At 37.7% G+C, this 20,019-nt stretch overlaps 1 protein-coding gene and 1 pseudogene across 1 annotated transcript; one reads left to right on the forward strand and one right to left on the reverse strand.

Moving 5' to 3' along the window:
- Window positions 1–20,019, reverse strand: part of LOC139458372 (uncharacterized protein C11orf24-like) — a 141,107-nt pseudogene that overhangs the window by 109,680 nt on the left and 11,408 nt on the right.
- On the forward strand, window positions 1,364–18,842 carry LOC139458371 (uncharacterized). Its single transcript, XM_071239780.1, has 6 exons — window positions 1,364–1,531; window positions 12,824–13,159; window positions 16,666–16,815; window positions 17,867–17,914; window positions 18,209–18,325; window positions 18,583–18,842. Exons 1-6 carry the CDS (start codon window positions 1,474–1,476, stop codon window positions 18,840–18,842), a joined length of 969 nt encoding a protein of 322 aa, XP_071095881.1. The 5' UTR covers window positions 1,364–1,473.

Consider the following 20,019-nt stretch of genomic DNA (forward strand, 5'->3'; position numbering starts at 1 on the left):
ATGTATTAACTTCTTTTCGACTGAACTGACTTTTTTTCCAAAGATAATGGAATGATATGAATCATTTCGTAGGTTTGTATTTTGTCATATAAGACATGACAAGTATATCATATCACGAACTTTTATGAAAGATGGTTTAACATACCGATTAATACGTATATCGATTCCAGTTTATATTTTTTCCCTCAAGTAATGCTTAGCTGTTATGCGTCTGTTTATCAGGGGATAAAACCTGATATTCCATCACCGTTTCCGGATAACAGAACGGAGCACGTAACCCTTTCAAGACATTCAACAGAGACTTCTTTCTAGCCAATCGTGTGTGAACTGACATGTATTATATAGCATGTGACTCATTGCTACTGCGACATATAACGACTCATTGTGTTGGCTTTACAATTGTAAACTACAATTGTATGTTTTAATATAATGTATTAATTATTTATTGATCTGATGTGGTAATTTACTACTTTCACACTATTCATAATTCTTATAACTCCCTTTGATGCATACTCCATAAAATGACATGTTAAAAAGTCCACTACAGTGTTAGCCCATGTGGGTTTCGTTGGTACCCTTGTAGGAAAAACTGAAAAATGCTGGAGCAACATTTAATTTATTTGATTTAGCCTAACTGAAATATATCGATTTGAAGTTAAACATACAGCTTAAAGGACCTTACAAACATGTCGTTGTATCAAATTTCATAACACGGCGATTAAGGTCTATTACATGTCTGATTCTGATCCACGGTTTCCAAAGCCTCCATCACCCCTTATGGGGTTCATCATGATTAGTGCTCTCAGAATATAGATAGGATGTTATGTGGCACATATGTTATTGACAAAATCAAATCTAACTGTTTGAATAGAATCAACATTGACGATTTACACTAAAAATGAATGGAATCCTTTTTACTCAGTATATCAGGTAACAGGTAACAGGTATGTGTCGATTAGCAAACTTTTCCCTGTCACCTGAGCTTATGTAATTAAAGGTGTGTCAGACAACATGCAGTGTAGTGTGTGCAGTGCTACAGTGCCCCTGATGTGTATTGTCGTTGAGCTATACACGAGTCTGATTATAATCATCGCAACTTCCTGGTTTGAGAAAATAAAAACCTGATCATTAGTCACTGTCACGTGACGGGTGGATCTGTACACAGAGATAGCTTACTGGTGAGATAAGCGACACGGGTATTACTGGAAAGACCCAACTCTCAGTTATTGCTACAACTAGATACACGGGTTTAGCTTGTTCCACAGAGACAGAGATATGTGAGGTGAAGTATTCACATTGAGACGGTGTATATCACACGGGTTTATTTCACGTGAGATTACTGAAGTATGAGAAGAGTAGTCCCGGTGTAACCGACCGGTACATGACCATCTCCGTGCAGGGTTATAGGTGGACGTACAATAGGCATGTATTGTGTTGTGATATGTACAGACTCCTCGCGTTAAATACAGGATCATGATTCGGATTTCTCCACTCCTGCTTCTCATCCTCGTCAGCTTCACAGATCACGTTGGTGAGTATTTGTGAAACGGAATTATGTGTTGTACAAGTCTACTTTCATCTATCTGAAACTGTCGTAACATTGATATTTTTCTTCATACAAATTGTGTACAGGAGCTCCACTAGTCATTAGTATGCATGTTCAGAGATATATAACACCATCCGATGTCGATATTTTTGCGTGGAAAAGGTACAAATGACGTCATTAGATAATCGATTACGGTTTCTGTATGCAATTTATATGTCACATTGAAAATAAAAAAATGAGTTTCCCCAGACAATGAATACAGATCTCGACAGGATCCAAATTTTATAAAATAGTATATTTTGTATGGAAAAATATTGTATACAGTAGAAGATGGTGAATTGTTTCCTGAACATCTGAATCTGGTGTATAATTTGAATGCGTATTGTCCTGTGTCCCGTTTCAAGTACATTGGTCATGTTGTGGATCTAGAAACATACATATACGTTGGGTGAATATAGAGGAAAAGACTTCACGAATTTCAGGAAAACAGAAAGTCCCAAACATAAACCAAGATAACAACATGTATTTCTGTAGAGAGACGTAGATGTCCTCAGCACGCTGTCAGATGTTCTTATCCAATGGGTATTTGTCATTTGGGTCACATGAAGTCTAATTATCTTAGGGAATGGGGGAGTGTGTTGTAAAGGTGTGTGACCCAATCTTTTCGAAGCATACTGATAAAGTTGATGTATTTAGACAATATAACTATTGTCATTTGGTTATACGTTTTCAAAAAATAACTATTGATCTATTTTTGGCAAACATACGCAAATTGTTTCCCGAATTATTGCTATGAAATTATTGTTTATAAATAGCTATGTGCTTGCACGTGTGCGTGTGAGTGCGTGCGGCTGTGTGTGATGCTGCGGCTGCGTATACTAGTCCAGACCTAAGCAGGTCTTGTAATGACGTGCCAGAGGATCGAACCACCGACCTTCCCCTCTCCGGACAAACGCTCTATTCACTATAGACGGCAATACAAGAACCTTGAATTAGAAAAATCCAAACGGTTCGGTCCCTGTAAGAATTAAAACAACAGTGAAAACAAGCTTTATATATTTCTTATGAATCAGGAGATAACGGTTTCCCCCAACAATATATACTTGTAAAAAAGTAAGAGACTGGTTTTTTAATGAACTTTTTACATTAATTGTATGTCTTTTTTAATTTGTTTTTCAATCTGATACCATACACAATGCTTCAGTATTTGATTCGCTTATGTGAATAAGTGAGTGTTGAGTAGGTTGGTTGGTTGGTTGTTTAACGCCGCACTCAGCAATATTCCAGCTATATGACGGCGGTCTGTAAATAATCGAGTCTGGACCAAACAGTCCAGTGGTTAATATCACGAGCATCGATCCACGCAATTGGGATCGATGACATGCATCAACCAAGTCAGCGAGCCTGACCACCCGATCCCGTTAGTCGCCTTTTACGACAAGCATAGTCAACTTTTACGGCAAGCATGGGTTGCTGAAGACCTATTCTACCCCGGAATCTTCACGGGTCGAGTGTTGAGTAGGTTTATACGCTATATTTAGCCATATTTCATTAATATCCTGGAGGATTAAGATAGGCTGTTTCCACATGCCTAGTGGTTCGGGACAGATCGGCAAAGTCGAAGCCTTTACGGACAAGACAAAATGGACGCCAGGTATGAACTTTTCCTATCGTGCCTACTGTATGATGTTGGTGCTTACGACAGTGTGTTATCTATCATCAGTAATGACGACCATGGCCAATGGTTACACATCAAAACTTTATTTGGTCTATGAAAATGTAGTGTGGCTGCCCTCTACCGATAACTTTGCAATCATGAACTGTATCCATATGCAGCTGTGCACGTGCAGCACGAGCGACCCGCCTTTGACCTATTTTGGGGGCAGGACAGTGTTTGTAAACAAGTTGGCAATGGCGGGCGATGTGGAGAGTAACCCGGGACCGAGGCCTACCTAACAGAATAGGCTAACAACTACAGGAGAAATTTCTGTGGAACAGGAAGAATCGAGTATGGTTCATAGTGATATGACAAAGGCCCTGGATAACTTAACAAGACAGATTACAGAACTAAACAAGAATGTGTCAGTGATGCAGGGAAATTTGACAGACCTTACACAGCAAGTAAACACACAAACTTTAAAAATGGACAGTCAGTTACATGAGTTAAAGGAAGAAAATGAAAAAATGTGACCACATGTCAAGAGAACTTAAGGACTTTTATTAGTGAGGAATTGAAGATAGATTCAGAGGGAATTTATTTTGATTCTGTGCACAGACTTAAAACTAGACAGAATCCCCAACCAGTGATCGCTAAATTTCTTAGTAAGAGCGATAAAGACTCAGTATACAGAGCAGGGAGGCAAATGTTGAAGAATAACAAGAATTATCACATTTCAGAAGATTTCTCCAGACATGTGAGAGATCGACGCAGATTGCTTGTTCCATTCCTTGTAGCTGCTAGACAAGAGGGGAAAGAAGCTTTTCTTGCACAAGATAGACTGATCATAGACAAAGTTGCGTTCGAATATGATAACAATGCTAGAGCACTAGCTAGGATTTCCTATGAGCCAAAGGATTCTGGAACTCATGCTGCTGCTATTTCCACCACTGTGGCAAGTATCCATGGCAATGGCAGCTAGGATGGAGGCCGTGACCGAATTAATACTCTCACTAGCGTTTTGGATACAGAGTCAACAAATTTCATAAAGGAATGGACGTTTCTAACTTGGAATGTGAGGGGTTTATACACCAAGCTGGGTGACAATGACTTTAGGGTGTTATAGTGGAGGAGTGGCAATATATTTTTCCCAGCTACTTGCAGTATTATTCCATAGAATACATTCTGAGTGGGCTGACAGCGTCTGTCTCATTTCAGAGAAGCCGTTTTTTGATGGACATAAATATCTTGTATTATTAGATGTGTACATACCCCCTGAGCAGTCGTCTAGTAATGATCAGGGCATTGAACTTTTGGATAGTATGATATTTACATTAAATTATGAATATACCAATATGGAAATAATACTGAGTGGTGACATGAATGCCAGGACTGGAATTGATACAGATATTATTGAAGATGACAGCATAGATTTCCTCCCACTGGATGAGAGTGTTTATACGCAGAACTGGCTTCGTCCTGCTAGAAGGTTGAATAAAGACACTATAATGAATAACTATGGAAAACAGATATTAGATTTATGTAAAACCCAAGATATTATTATAGTTAATGGAAGATTTTCAGAAAGTTCGGGAGATTTTACATTTGTTGGCCCAACTGGATGTAGTACCCCAGACTATTTCTGTGTTAGTCATGGGCTTTTTCCATTTATTAGAAATTTTGAGGTATTGACTCGGACTGACTCAGATCATCTACCATTGTTATTTTCTATCAGTGTTGAGTTTCCCCCAGCAGACATGTCGATTGTATCCTTTACCTCCCATGACAGGGACAATAAGGTCTGTACTGATCGTGTCAGGTATAGATGGAAACCAGAGTTGGCTTCTAGTTATATACAGATTTTGACATCTGAACAGGTTTATATTAAACTAAATGATTTTTCTCAAAATATTTATGTTGATATTAATGCAGCAGTCAGTGATTTGGTAGCGGTATTGAGTTGTTGTGGTTCAGAAATGAAGAGTAAGGCATTTATTTGTAAATTATATAAGCAGCCAGAGTGAAATTTTACTGCGCATTCATAGATTTTCAGAAAGCCTTTGATAGAGTTAGTCATGATAAGTTATTATTTTTATTGTTACAAAATGGTATACATGGACAATTTTATAATGTTATCAAGAGTATGTATGATAATGTGAAATCTGCTGTTGTAGTTAATGGTGGTAGAAAATTATCAGAATGTTTTTCTTGTACTGTTGGTGTTCGCCAGGGATGTACATTAAGTCCCCTGCTGTTCTCCATATTCATTAAAGAGCTTGTTGATTATATTAGCAAGTCTTTTGATGATGGTATATTTATATCTGAAGAAATGTATAATATTCTTGCTTTCCTTTTTGCTGATGATCTCATTCTTGTAGCAGACACCCCTCTTAGATTGCAAAAGCGATTAGACCAGCTTGCTGTTTATTGTTTTAAGTGAGGAATGGAGTTAAATATGGATAAGTCAAAAATAATAGTTTTTAAGAATGGAGGTAAACTTTCTAGATATGAGAATTGGACATATAATGGTGTTAAAATGGAAACTGTAAGTTTTTTATAAATAGTTTGGGTTGATGGCAACACCAAAGCTTGTTTGGACTAAAGCATGTAAAGTATTATCAGAGCAAGCTGGTAAAGCATTAATCCCAGTAAGGTCTTTGATAGGGAAATTTGATATTCCAGTGGAAAATTCATTTCAAATTTTTGACAAGAAAATTATGCCAATTCTTACATATGGTTGTGAAATATGGGGTTTTATGGAGAGGGAGAGTATAGAAATTGTTCATAGAAAGTTTTGTACATTTATTTTGAATATTTCTTATAAGTTACCAAATGCAGTAGCCTATGGAGAATGTGGCAGACGTCCACTTAAAGTTGTATATTATGTCAAATGTATAAAATATTGGTTATGGCTTATCGCCATGTCCAGAAGTACATGTAGGTACCCATATCAATGTTATCAAATGCTAAGAAGTTGTTGTGATAGGAAACAACCTAATTGGGCCACTCATGTTAGAAATTTATTATGTTTTTATGGTTTTGGAGTAGTATGGGTATCGCATGAAGTGGGAGATGAGCAGTTATTTCTAAACATATTTAAGCAAAGAGTGTTGGATTGTGCAACACAGGATTGGCATTCAGATGTGGAACAAAAGAAAGTGCTTGTTTTTTATTCCTCATTTAAATCTTTGTTAGAATGTGAAAAATATGTGGTTTGTATAAATGTAACTAAATTTAGAAGAGCGTTGTTAAAATTCAGAGGTGGTTTTAATTCATTTGGAATCCAGAATGTTAGAAAAGGTAAATGTGTTAAAGAGGATAAAGAAGCAATTTGTTTTTTTTTGTAATGTTCTTGAGAATGAAAATCATATTATATTTCAATGTCCTAGGTATGAAGATAGCCGAAAGGTTTTTCTAGAGGAGTTGAGAAAAAAGAATAAATCATTTGTTACTATAAATATGTTGTGTACATCAGATCAAAGCGAGATTTTATATTATTTCTCCAGATTTCTATATATCATTTTCAGTATCAGAGGGGATGTCTAGTATTTTTACAGTTATCACTATTTGAAATTTTTCAGGGTTCACTGTACTAAGAAAAGAAAACAACTAACTGAAGCGTCTGGAAAATCTTAGTTTGTCAGATTTATATAACATTTTATATAATCCCACCACTGTCAGTATGCTAACTGTTTCTATATTTATATTGAGGTTTATTAGCTAATAGAGCGCATCCAAAATATATTGTAACTATTGGTCATGTGGCCTTCTTTACTGAATAAAATTCTGTCTGTCTGTCTGTCTATTCATTATTTAAAAAAATGTAATCTAAAAACTTTTTGAAATTGCCATTTGCCTTAAAAATGTGAAAATGTCGCAATATTAAGATCATCAAAGATAATTAGTGTGTGTGTGTGTGTGTGTGTGTGTGTGCGTGCGCGCGCGCGCGCGTGTGTGTGTGTGTGTGTGTGTGTGTGTGTGTGTGTGTGTGTGTGTGTGTGTGTGTGTGTGTGTGTGTGTGTGTGTGTGTGAAAACAATCACTCTATCCTGATACAACAATAAGACAAACATATTGCTTGCTTCAGATGTATCCGGGGGGCACGGGTGGGCCAGTCGTCTAAGGCGCCGCGATTCGCTGTGCTGAGTTGCGTCTCTTGGGCACGCCAGAAACCTATGATTGTGGGTTCGAATCCCGGTTCGCCCAGATTATGTTTCTAGGTTTGTCAGCAACATACCCGTGCTCGTGGGTTTCACCGAAGTGGTAAACGTCTGAGACCTGCATCACTTCGGGCTTTCCTCCCACATTAAGCTGACACGCCGTGATATAATTGGACTACTGTTAAAAGCGGCGTTAAACCCAACTCATTCACTCACTCAGATGTAACCGAACTTCAATCGAAACCCGCTGCAACATTGATACTTTCGACTCCAGTAATAACAACGACAACCGAAGATAAATCTCTGCCCAAGTCAACAGGTAATGTATTGTGTATTATGTTCAGCTGCTATGTGGAATACATTTTATGACACGGGATATGTATAGCGTAGTCATGATAGGTCACAAAATGTAATCAATATCACGAAAATATGAATACCCATCCCCTAAACCGTATGTATATTTAAGTATTGTGGCATACCCGCAAGTTTCTAAATTTAATGTTCCTCTCATTACACCACTAATTAACGCTCACATTACAATTAAATTTACAATCAAATACAGGTAACCTGGCTCATAGTATCTTTAGCTCCTAACAGACCAACTGTTTGAGAGCCTTGATTCCATTCGGGTGTTCACAAATCCTTTTGTTGCATCACTATGTCATACATATATTAGACAGTATGTGTTTACTTACAGGTCAGTAAAACTGCCAGGGTTGACAGCTAACTCAGTGAGTGAGTGAGAGAGTGAGTACTGTTTTACGTCGCTTTTAGCAATACTCCAGCAATATCACGGCGGGGGACACCAGAAATGGACTTCACACATTGTACCCATGTCGGGAATCGAACCCGGCTCTTCGGCGTGACGAGCGAACGCTTTTACCAGTAGGCTACCCCCATCGCCCCCAGCTCACTCAGTGAATTCCATATTACACCAGACCTCGTGTTTAGGAGATTATGCACATCACCCGATATTATATCATTCCAATGCTTATTTATCTGGTTTCTTTCAGGTTGTTATGTCATTATATTTCATAGGGTGTAATGCAAATGCATGTATATCCCGATATAACATAGCTCAGTGTCTTTTAAAATCGTTTAAAGCCAAACAAAGTTTAATTTTAATTTCTATTTTTTCATTGACTTTATGTCTTATAGACAATATTATGTATGTAGTAGGCTAGCGTCACCACCAGCCAGCTTTAATCTCTGGTTTGTTGCTCATTCAGATACTCAGTAATAGTGTAAAAGTCCATCTGAAAACACTCCTCCCTTAGAAAGGCCACTCAGAAATGTTCCGATATAACTGAAGTCACAGCAAAAGCACTTGATCACAACAGCGCATCAAACTTGATGAAATTCATTTCACAGCATGCAAACCATACACGAACCACTATGTCAGGGGTTCAACTGACACATTCCTTTCACATGCTGACGTCGACTTGGCGTGAGATCTTAAAACCCTTGTTTCAAAATGCCGGCTCGTCTGCAGCCTAAAACAAAGCTGTTTATTAGTCATACGATTTATTGATCATATATTCCTTAGTCCGCATACAATATGTCTTGTTTCCCATTAGCTTTCGATGCTGAAACACGGCCGGTGTCCCGGTATAAACTCTCCCCCGTACAAATTCTCCCCCCGGAGAGTTTATACCAGTACAGATTCTCCCCCGTAGAATCTGTTCTGAAATAGAATCTCCCCCGGGCGGATATATTTCGCGCCCCCCTCAGTATAAAGTCTCCCCCCTGATTATTCGGTTTGTCTTTAAGTACTATATTCTTCAAATAGATATATTTAATGAAAGGAGGGTTGCTTTAAAAAATAGATTATGAAATATGGTCATAATGAATTGATATTTCAGTATATTTTATTTTTATTTAACTGTACCTTCCATCCTAAAATAATTATAAGATATATATCATACCAAACAAATTTGAATGAAATGACTTAATGTAACAAATACATGTACGGTTACTGTTGTAACTGAATTCAGAAATCTTATTAATCCTCGCAAACATTCGGTTTTAACACTATCTACTTTAAAACTGTCAACAGTGCGCGCCTCCTGCTCAGAATGTAGAATAGATTCAAAAACACCTGTATTGAACAACATCAACCGGCATCGTACATGTAATTGTTACAATGGGGCTGGCGGTGAATATTTGAAGAACATCTTGTTAAAAAGACACACCGAAACTGATTTGCATAACTGATGACCACAACATATTGCAAAATATCAAAATAGTAAAAATGATACAGTTAAATCTCACACTGAAGAGAAAACAAGAACGACACAGAGAAGTAAAATAGTACGTCATATAGAACTGAGATAAAGTAATCTGAGAAGGGATTCATACGTTATATACAACTTAAAAATATATTATCATGAAAAACGAAAGGAAAGGTGGGACCCCCCACCCCCACCCCCCTTCCACACCCTCAAAATCAATAAAATAATAATAGAAATCAACAAATACCCCCCAACCCCACCCCCACCCCCACAAACACACACAAACACACACACAAGTAACTAAATGTATAACTCAGCAAAAATAAAGGAGATAAAAAAATGAATAAAAAAACACATAAACAAACTAACATTAAAACTATTGGCAACTGCATGGCAAGTATTTAAAAAACGACCGGGGGAGGAAATATTCTGGGGGGAGATTTTATTTCGTAGGGTGGGGGAGAGTTTATTTCGAGAGGGGCGGAACTGTACCGGTATAAATTCGCCGGGGGGAGATTTTATTCTGGGGGCGAATATATTTCGTGACACCGGATCTTGAAATTCTTTTGACGTTTTGACGTTATAAAGATGCCATTGTTGACGCAATTCAGGCACAATTGTTGACGTTAGGAAGATGCCATTGTTGACATAATTCAGGCACAATTGTTGACGTTATTGAGATGACATTGTTGACGTAATGAAGATGTTGATGTTGACATAATGCAGGCACCATTGTTGATATAATTCAGGCACCGTGGTGACGTAATGAAGACGCCATTGTTTACTTAATTCAGGCACCATTGTTGACGTTAGGAAGATTCCATTGTTGACATATTTCAGGCACCATTGTTGACGTTAGGAAGATGCCATTTTTGACATAATTCAGGCACAATTGTTGACGTTATGAAGATGCCATTGTTGACATAATTCAGGCACCATTGTTGACGTTATGAAGATGCCATTGTTGACATTATTCAGGCACCATTTTTGACGTTATGAAGATGCCATTGTTGACATAATTCAGGCACCATTGTTGACGTTATGGAGATGACATTGTTGACGTAATGAAGATGTTAATGTTGACATAATGCAGGCAACATTGTTGATATAATTCAGGCAACGTGGTTGACGTAATGAAGACACCATTCTTCATGTAATGTAGGAGCGCCTGGATGCCAGTTGAATGTCCTGGCGAAGATTATCTATTACTTCTGAAACATGCACTAAGTGTGGGAACTGCGGTTTCAGGGCAATGGGTCCACCTTTGACTATGCAGTTATGCAGAGATATAGAATATTACGTTCCCTAGCTCATGGTTTTAAAGTTATTTCGCAAATATCAGACTGGTTTGAAAAACATATCTAGACAGTGCCAAATTTCGTCAGATATTATATTTTGAGTATAAATCGAAGGAATGATTAATTGTACATTGCACAGCATTAACTGTATTGTGCGACTTAACCTTTATTTACTTGATGTGCGTAAATAAGCCTTTTTTCACATCTTAAAGACACACTTATATATCAAAGGAATATGTACAGTTTTGTTTGTTTTACATTTTATATTCGATAATCGAAAATATCTATTGTTTGACAAATATTACGAAATAAATAAATTCTTTATAAATCAAATGCTTAAACATCAATCATTTCTAACAAACACGTTACATTCTTAAGATCGGACATACATGGTATTCATGTACTCAACTGGTAATCGGTATTCCACATATAGTTTCACATTCAAGGTTTATCACCTACGAGTATCTTTTGAAATCCTGAACCCATATGGAACCCATTGGCTATGCTGTTCTAAATTTCAACAACAACAACAACAACATATTTATATGTTAAAATATAAAGTCTTATAATCCTAAATTTCTCCTTGAACACGCAGCTTTTTCTTAATCAAGATATTCTTGCTGAAGAATTCACTGTTAATGCCGTTCATGCAATGTACGGTGTGTGATTGTCAACATTAATGTTGCAGAAAATATTACACTGCTGCTCCACCAGGTGAGTGAGTGAGTGAGTGAGTTAATATTTAACGTCACATCGGCAATATTTCAGCCATATCGTGACGAGAAGTACATTAATAATACATAAATGTATACAATATAAAAAGCTGTCAACGAAGGACCGTACAATAACTAGAATATCACAGAATCTATTTAAAACTAGTTGAGAATATATAAAAGTCATATGTATCAGTGAACACAATATAAAAATGGGCTAGAGATCGCCAGCAACTGGAGGTAGATCACCATGCTAGGGCCCATGGGGACTTACAGTACCTTTGCTTCCTGCATGGACCCCGGCAGGATTTATATCATCCCTTCAGTCACTGGCGACAGTGTACCATTTAAGCCAAACATTAAAATGATGATCCACCAGGTACACATATAGGTCACACACATACATTATTCACTCTCCGCTTTAACAGATAATATAAGGAAGTAGTTTTGTATTATATCATTATCTGACTACATGACATGTTTGCCTAGCATTCAAGTATAGAATATTACAGCTGAGAGGGATACAATATACATTCCAAGGTTACTACCAACTGACATTTATATATACGGAGAAAAAAACTCGGATCAATTTTGTTATCACTTTTTCATTGAAATTATCATTTTTATTGTGAGTGAGGGAGTGGGTATAGTTTTACGCCGCTTTTAGCAATATTCCAAAAATATCAGTGCAGAGGACACCAGAACTTGGCTTCCTATCTTTATCTAGATGCGATGCTAGTGTTGTTATTGTGTATCCACCTTAGCATATGGGAGTATAGCTTGAAAGATCAATGAGCCATTAAGAGTTTCCTATTGTATTTTTTCATGCAATAAAACAACATATTTTGTAATGAATAGGGCCGCGGGTTAATGCGATTAGACAGAAGCGACACCGCCCCCTCCATCCGCCCGCCTAATGGTAACAGAAAAATAACGGCACGCTCATAATCTCAGGGTCTGTTTAATGTTCCGGGTTAATATTCATGGTTCGATCAGAAAAAAAACTAGTGGTTGCCTGTTGCCTGTTGCCTATAGATACCGAAATACACGTGAAGAGAAGCATTCCAAATGTCTAACTGAATCACTGGTTGGGGTGTGAGGTCTGTGATAGAGGAGCGATGATTGTGTTCAACTGATGTATGTGTGTGTTATAGGAATGAAAGGAGGGAGATCCTATACAGCTCGCGACTTTACTGAATAACGTTTTTATTTGCAACAGGTTCGAACTCCCTTCAACTTACAAGTTCTCCAGCAACAGTTTCGCCAGGTCATCCGTTCACCTTGATGTGTAGCAGTAGTGGTGGTGGTAGCAGGACTAGAGAGTGGTACAGGAGGAATGATGTAATCTTTCGTATACGTTATGTATCAGACACACAATGTGCAATAGATGTAACCAACAATAACCTGTACAACCATCTGTCAGGACGTATCAATGTAACCTGTAGTTACAGCCAGTATAATGTGACTCTCAGGATCCTCACTTCCATAGATAATGGATCTGTTTGGTGGTGTGCGGATAGTCAGAGTGGTCAGGAGAGCAACAGATTGACAATACGTGAGTATGTTATGATTTGTTAGTAAACAGCTTGGCTTTAGACGTAAACTGAGCTTTTACTGCGATACATGTGTGTTCTCTTTGCATTAAACATGGGAACATGGAATAAACCTAAACAACCAATTTTGAAATTGTAGTTCTGTATTTTGAGTGTGTGCGTGGCTGAAATATATTTTGGGATAGCTTCGTTATCACAATTCTTATGTATTGATGAATATGGTAAAATTGGTGTGACCGAAAAGCTGAGGAAATGTCCATGATTGCTTAAAATTTGAGCAATATTAATTTGTTACAAATGCAGAAAATGAAAGTACCTCTACAGTACTTCTAGTGTGCAATACTGGGTAACAGTATAATGCACCTTGGTGTATTACTGATGTAGGCTATTTTTTGAAGTACATCTAACACAGTTTATCTACCTCATCAAACTTTTCAAATGAGAATTGTTTTTTTTTAAGCATTCACTTACAGCACTGGACAGAGTTCAATTTATTTACAAAAAAAATAACGACCCACAAATCAGGTTTTATATTTGTACTACTTTTCACAGAAAAATTAACGTAATTTAATAAGTTACTTAATGGATAATCAGTGCACACGGAGAACTGTCGATGGTGTCGAGCATTAGCGAAATTAACCTACTTTCAGTTGTAAGAGGCTCGGACTGTAACTCTTTGTGTTTAGAGTGAGTGAGTGAGTGAGTTTGGTTTAACGCCGCTTTTAACAGTATTCCAGTTATATCGCGGCGTGTCAGCTTAATGTGGGAGGAAAGCCCGAAGTGATGCAGGTCTCAGACGTTTACCACTTCGGTGAAACCCACGAGCACGGGTATGGTGCTGACAAACCAAGAAACATAATCGGGGCGAACCGGGATTCGAACCCACAATCATAGGTTTCTGGCGTGCCCAAGGGACGCAACTCTGCACAGCGAAACGCGGCGCCTTAGACGACTGGGCCACCCGTGCCCCCTTGTGTTTAGATCACATAATAAAAAAACTATATGTTCACCTTCTAATGTGTATTTTGTGTGGTTGAAATGTTTACAATCTCAACATCCTCACGCTCTAAACATGTTTAAAATGTCAGCACTTTCATACTCTAACGATATCTGCTTCTTCTTCAGTATTTTCAAGAAACTTACCAGCTTTACCTGCGATGGTGTAGAAGACAAAAAACCTTTAGAAGTGTTATGATATGATAATTTCAACATCGAGGTGTCAAAGTAAACACAATTCAGTTTTACTAAGTACCAGTTTCAATCCACCCAATTCATCCTGGTGTGTATTAATAAGGCCGAATAAAAACAATCAACAGCAAATGATTTTGTATTTAAATTTTTTTTTGGACTCGACGCTGTTTTTAAACTATTATTATTGGATCGATCACTTACAAACATTTCTAGCTTTACACTTGGAAATTTCGTCGCACAATAGTCAGCCTTTGTTATTATTTCATATTCCAATGATGAAATAAAGTCTTTAAGTTTTGTTGTAGACATGTGGAGGAAATTTCCAAATGTGACGCATCAGTGAAATAATGATGTCCGATGCAACTCCTTATTTTGACAAGTACCATATGTTCCTGTGTTTTTAGTTTGTTTGTTAGTTGTTAAACGCCACATTTTTAGCAATATTCCAGATATATGACGGTGGTCGGTAAATAATCGAGTCTGGACCAGACAATCCAGTGATCGTCATCATTAGCATCGATCCACGCAATAAAAATACGATGACATGCATCACTCAAGTCAGCTAGCCTGACCACCCGATCCCATTAGTCGCCTCTTACGACAAGCATAGTCGCCTTTTACATCAGCCATGTGTTGCTACAGACCTGTTTTACCTCAGGTGAACAATTGATTACCCTTTGTATGTGTTTGTGACATAGGACAGGCTACACTCACTTGGTATCATCACTATTGCATATTTCTTTCTTAAACACATGCTTATGATATACTCGGAATCGTACCATGGTCATTAGGGGGCACGGGTGGCCCAGTCGTCTAAGGCGCCGCAATTCGCTGTGCTGAGTTGCGTCCCCTGGGCACGCCAGAAACCTATGATTGTGGGTTCGAATTCCGGTTCGCCCCGATTATGTTTCTTGGTTTGTCAGCACCATACCCGTAATCGTGGTTTTCACCAAAGTGGTAAACGTCTGAGACCTGCATCACTTCGGGGCTTCCTCCCATATTAAGCTGACACGCCGTGATATAACTGGAATACTGTTAAAAGCGGCGTTAAACCCAACTCACTCACTACAATGGTCATTGCTTTGGCTGAGTCTTATTATGATTATGGAAATGGTTGTAACACTTTATTAATTAGATTCATCTCAACTCACATGCTCTGGAAGGTGACGTTAACTCCACACCCTTAAGATCCGTAGTGAATAAAAGCGACAAAACTGACTCGACTGTACTATTTCGACAGTTTTACATATTTTGCCACATTTTCCGTGAACTTGTTTACATTCTTAAGTGGACATTATGAATATCTTTAGATCATAATCACGTCAAAATGTTAAACAATTCGAAACAAACTTAGGCCTCTCAAGGCATATTGGAAATATAGATGCAGTGAAATTGCATAACAAAGTGATGTATGTTACCTCATTTGCAAAAGGACAAAGCAAATTAATAATTACATACATTGAAATTAAACATATCCAGTATACAGACACCCACGACACACAGAGTAGTACATGCTGAAATACCGTAAATGTGATATACATGTAGACATTTTTATATATATTTAGTTACGGTGGTTCATGTTTAGGAACTCTCTTTGATCATATATGTCTCACTTTTTCATAAAAATATCATCTTTTTTACCAATGTTAAAAATCATCACGACCTCTGTTTTGATCAAATCTATGTCGAAGTTGTTCTTAATGATGACAAAATGATACTATGGTGTCAGTTGCTCTCAAAATTGAATCGTCTTAAAGTGACAAGGTTAATATAGGATCCATCGTGCAGTACTTATGAGTAAGTCTCCTCTTGTGTGTATGAATATAGTTTCGTATGGTGCCACCTTTTAATATTTTTGCCACATTTTCCGTGAACTTGTTTACATTCTTAAGTGGACATTATGGATATCTTTAGATCATAATCACGTTAAAATGTTAAACAATTCGAAATACACTTAGCCCTCTCAAGGCATATATTTGGATGTTCATGTTGTAATGCGGTGAGATTCTTGTCCCTTGCTTGAGTGTGGATCCTTAATGTAAACTCTTTTGTCATGTTTAGGATTTATATAAAACCCTAAGCATATTTAGAGCTATACAAGGTAACACATTTGCTAATGCTTAGCTTATCGCGCACCTTAACGTTTTGACATTGATGTTCAGAATCCATTATTAAACATATATTAAAGAAAACGCACACAGCACAATTGTACCATTATGCTAAAACATCACATTTGAACATTTTGATACCACAGTCTAGTCATTCTAGTTACAAAATTAATGCCAGGCAATTTAATCAAAATGACATAATGTTCCAGGCGTAGTAAACCTTATGACAATGTCATCAACAACTACGACAGCAGCAACTACAGCTACTACAGCTACTACAGCTACTTCAGCTACTGCAACAACTACAACCACTACAGCAAACTTTGATATCTCCTCAAGCACGTCTCTTCAAGGAGTGGGTGAGATGTAGTGTTGGGCTTTTCCATTCCACAATAGAACCTAAATGATTTATCATCAAAAACTGGTTTCCCCTGGAGATATTGCGAAGGTGAGATTAAGTGATACCTACTTGGAGATATCCCTGGAATGAAATCGCATTACAATGTTATGTATATCAGGATGACGTCATCACTTACCATACGCTCACAATCATATGACATCACTGATCTCTATGCAACTGATCATGAACCTGGTTAGGAAATTTAGATGCAGTGAAATTGCATAACAAAGTGATGTATGTTACCTCATTTGCAAAAGGAGATAACATATTAATAATTACATACATTGAAATTAAACATAGCCAGTATACAGACACTCACGACACACTTAGTAGTACATGCTGAAATGTTATAAATGTGATATAGACATTTTTTATATAAATTTAGTTACGGTGGTTTATATTTAGGAACTCTCTTTGATCAAATATGTCTCACCTTTTCATAAAAAAATATTATCTTTTTTACCAATGTTAAAAATTATCACTACATCTGTTTTGATCAAATCTATGTCCATGGTGTTCTTAATGATGACAAAATGATACTGTGGTGTCAGTTGCTCTCACAACTGAATCGTATTAAAGTGACTTGGTTAATATAGGATCCATGAGTAAGTCTCCTCTTGTGTGCATGAATATTGTTTTGTATGTTTATAAAAAGCATAAAATAAAGCAACAGCATTATTTCACACATATTGTCCTTCAGACAAGCCCTTTTCAGCACAAATCAGTCAATGGTGTATGCCATACAGACGTCCTAATTATACACCTGTAGCATACTTGATGAATGATATTTCCTGGAGAACTGTGAACCTCCAAACGATTGTTTCACCTGATTCGCATATTGCCCAGACGTGATAGACGTGTAGATATGAACTACATTAAGTCGGTAACATTCTGAAAATAAAACTTACACGCCAAAACATCAAATTCACCCACAACTGAAAACAAAATATTCATATGCTGTTTTTGTAATCATTTATCGTATTACGTACATTATAAAAACCTATCTACAGCTTCTCCTGCGGACAATCGGGCGTATGAGAAACCAACATTAGGTGATGGTGGGTGGAACAACACTTGCTCTTTCAGTTTATTGGTGTGGATAGCAAACGCCACACCCAGTAGCCACATCTGTTCCATTTACGTGTGAACATCTACACACAAAGATGATTACATGTCCATTTTCTTGAGTCTTAAAATCATTAACTTATTCTGTATGTATTTATTAGGAACACAGAACAGTCACATCAAACAAATATCGAATGCAAAACATGTTTTGAATCCCTAAAGAAGCATATACAGAGTTACAGTGTAATTAGTTTTTAAATTTGTTTTAGTATGTCCACTTTGCAAAGATGCACCAAACGTCGTCTATATTGCGGTAGGAGCAGCGGTGGGCGGCATTGTTGTTGGCTGCGTCATCACCATCACCGTAGTCATCATATGGATGAGAAGGAACAACACCAGTAAAGGTAGGAAATATTTAGACTGTGTCATATACCACTGGCAATAGCACATTAAAGCAAGCGCACAATTTCAAAGACATATTTGTGTCTGTGCTGCCATTAATCCTGAGTCATAGTATTATCAACAAGACAATTGTTTACGAACAATAAAGGTAAGACATGGACCATAAGCACAATCTCTTTCAGATTATTTTCCTTACGAAGTACAAAATGTTAAAGGAGTGTCACACTACCATCATTGTTTCTTTTAATATAACTTCCAGAAGACGATGCGAGCGCACCGAATATCTACACTTCTCCGTCCCACTACGAGGACATGGGCCACCAGTATGGTAAAGTGGAGAGGCAGTACGTCAACACTGTGGAAGGTATTGGGAGTGGTTCCCCAGATTCCGTGAACACAGAGGACCAAGCAGGTAACGCAGCCTACTACAACACAGCTGGCCAACATCAGCATCGTGATGAAGATGCAGATACAGGACATACAACTTACTACAACACTGCACGTGATGCTGACAACTAGATTCACATGTCGAAAACAAAACAAATGAAGCATACTCTAACACCACCGACAGCTGACATTCCAGCTCTTATTCATGTCCGCGTAGAGGACATCCTGTTCTATAACAAAGCGGGTTGATAAATAAGCTTTCCTGGGAAAAGTAACTCGATCAGGCAAATATTTAGAATTGGTTAGATTGTTTGATCTGTTTGATACTCTATCATTGGTTAAACACTCGAAGCAACAGTCCATCTACCTTTTACCACTAGCGCTTTCTTGAAGCAGTGTATGTGTGTTTTGGGGTTATGACTCTGCAATAGGTTGTGTTTGTCCTTTTTTGTATTTTAGCTATTTCATATTCAATATAGTAAAGCATATTTGAAAGTTGGCACAGAAAATAGGATATAACATGTTTCTGAGATGTTTGTCGGGTATTTCAAAGTGACGTGAAGAGTGAGTGAGTGAGTGAGTTGGGTTTAACGCCGCTTTTAACAGTATTCCAGTTATAACACGGCGTGTCAGCTTAATGTGGGAGGAAAGCCCGAAGTGATGCAGGTCTCAGACGTTTACCACTTCGGTGAAACCCATGAGCACGGGTATGGTGCTGACAAACTTAGAAACATAATCGGGGCGAACTGGGATTCGAACCCACAATCATAGGTTTCTGGCGTGCCCAAGGGACCCAACTCTGCACAGCGAATCGCGGCGCCTTAGACGACTGGTCCCATTAGTCGCCTCCTACAAGTATAGTCGCATTTTACATCAAGCATGCGTATCCCTGATCTTCATGGGTCTGTACACAGTGGAAGCAGATTAGTATCCTAATCGTGTTATGAAATGACACATTCACTTAACATATGACAGGAGACGTAATATGAAGGTAGCGATTGATTGACTGATTGTTCTGTTTGTTTGTTGTTTAACGCCGTTGTCAGTCCACAAACATATTTACAAGTTAATTAAATATATAAAAAAAATACACTTTTTACGGCATTGGCATATAAAACATGAAGACATACGAAAGGATCAATTACATTTTCAAGCTGCATCTTCATAAAATTTAAATAACTGACACATTTATAATACAACATTGATGACTACTTTAAAGGGAAGGAAAATACATATTAAGGCAAACAGTAAGAGGGCATTAAGTGTGTCAAAGACGTCCTCCAAACCAAAAGGGCACCACACGGGTCCT

This window comes from Haliotis cracherodii, unplaced genomic scaffold (genome assembly GCF_022045235.1).
Source record: "Haliotis cracherodii isolate W230 unplaced genomic scaffold, xgHalCrac1.p SCAF_12, whole genome shotgun sequence".
NCBI classification, from domain to species: Eukaryota; Metazoa; Mollusca; class Gastropoda; order Lepetellida; family Haliotidae; genus Haliotis; species Haliotis cracherodii.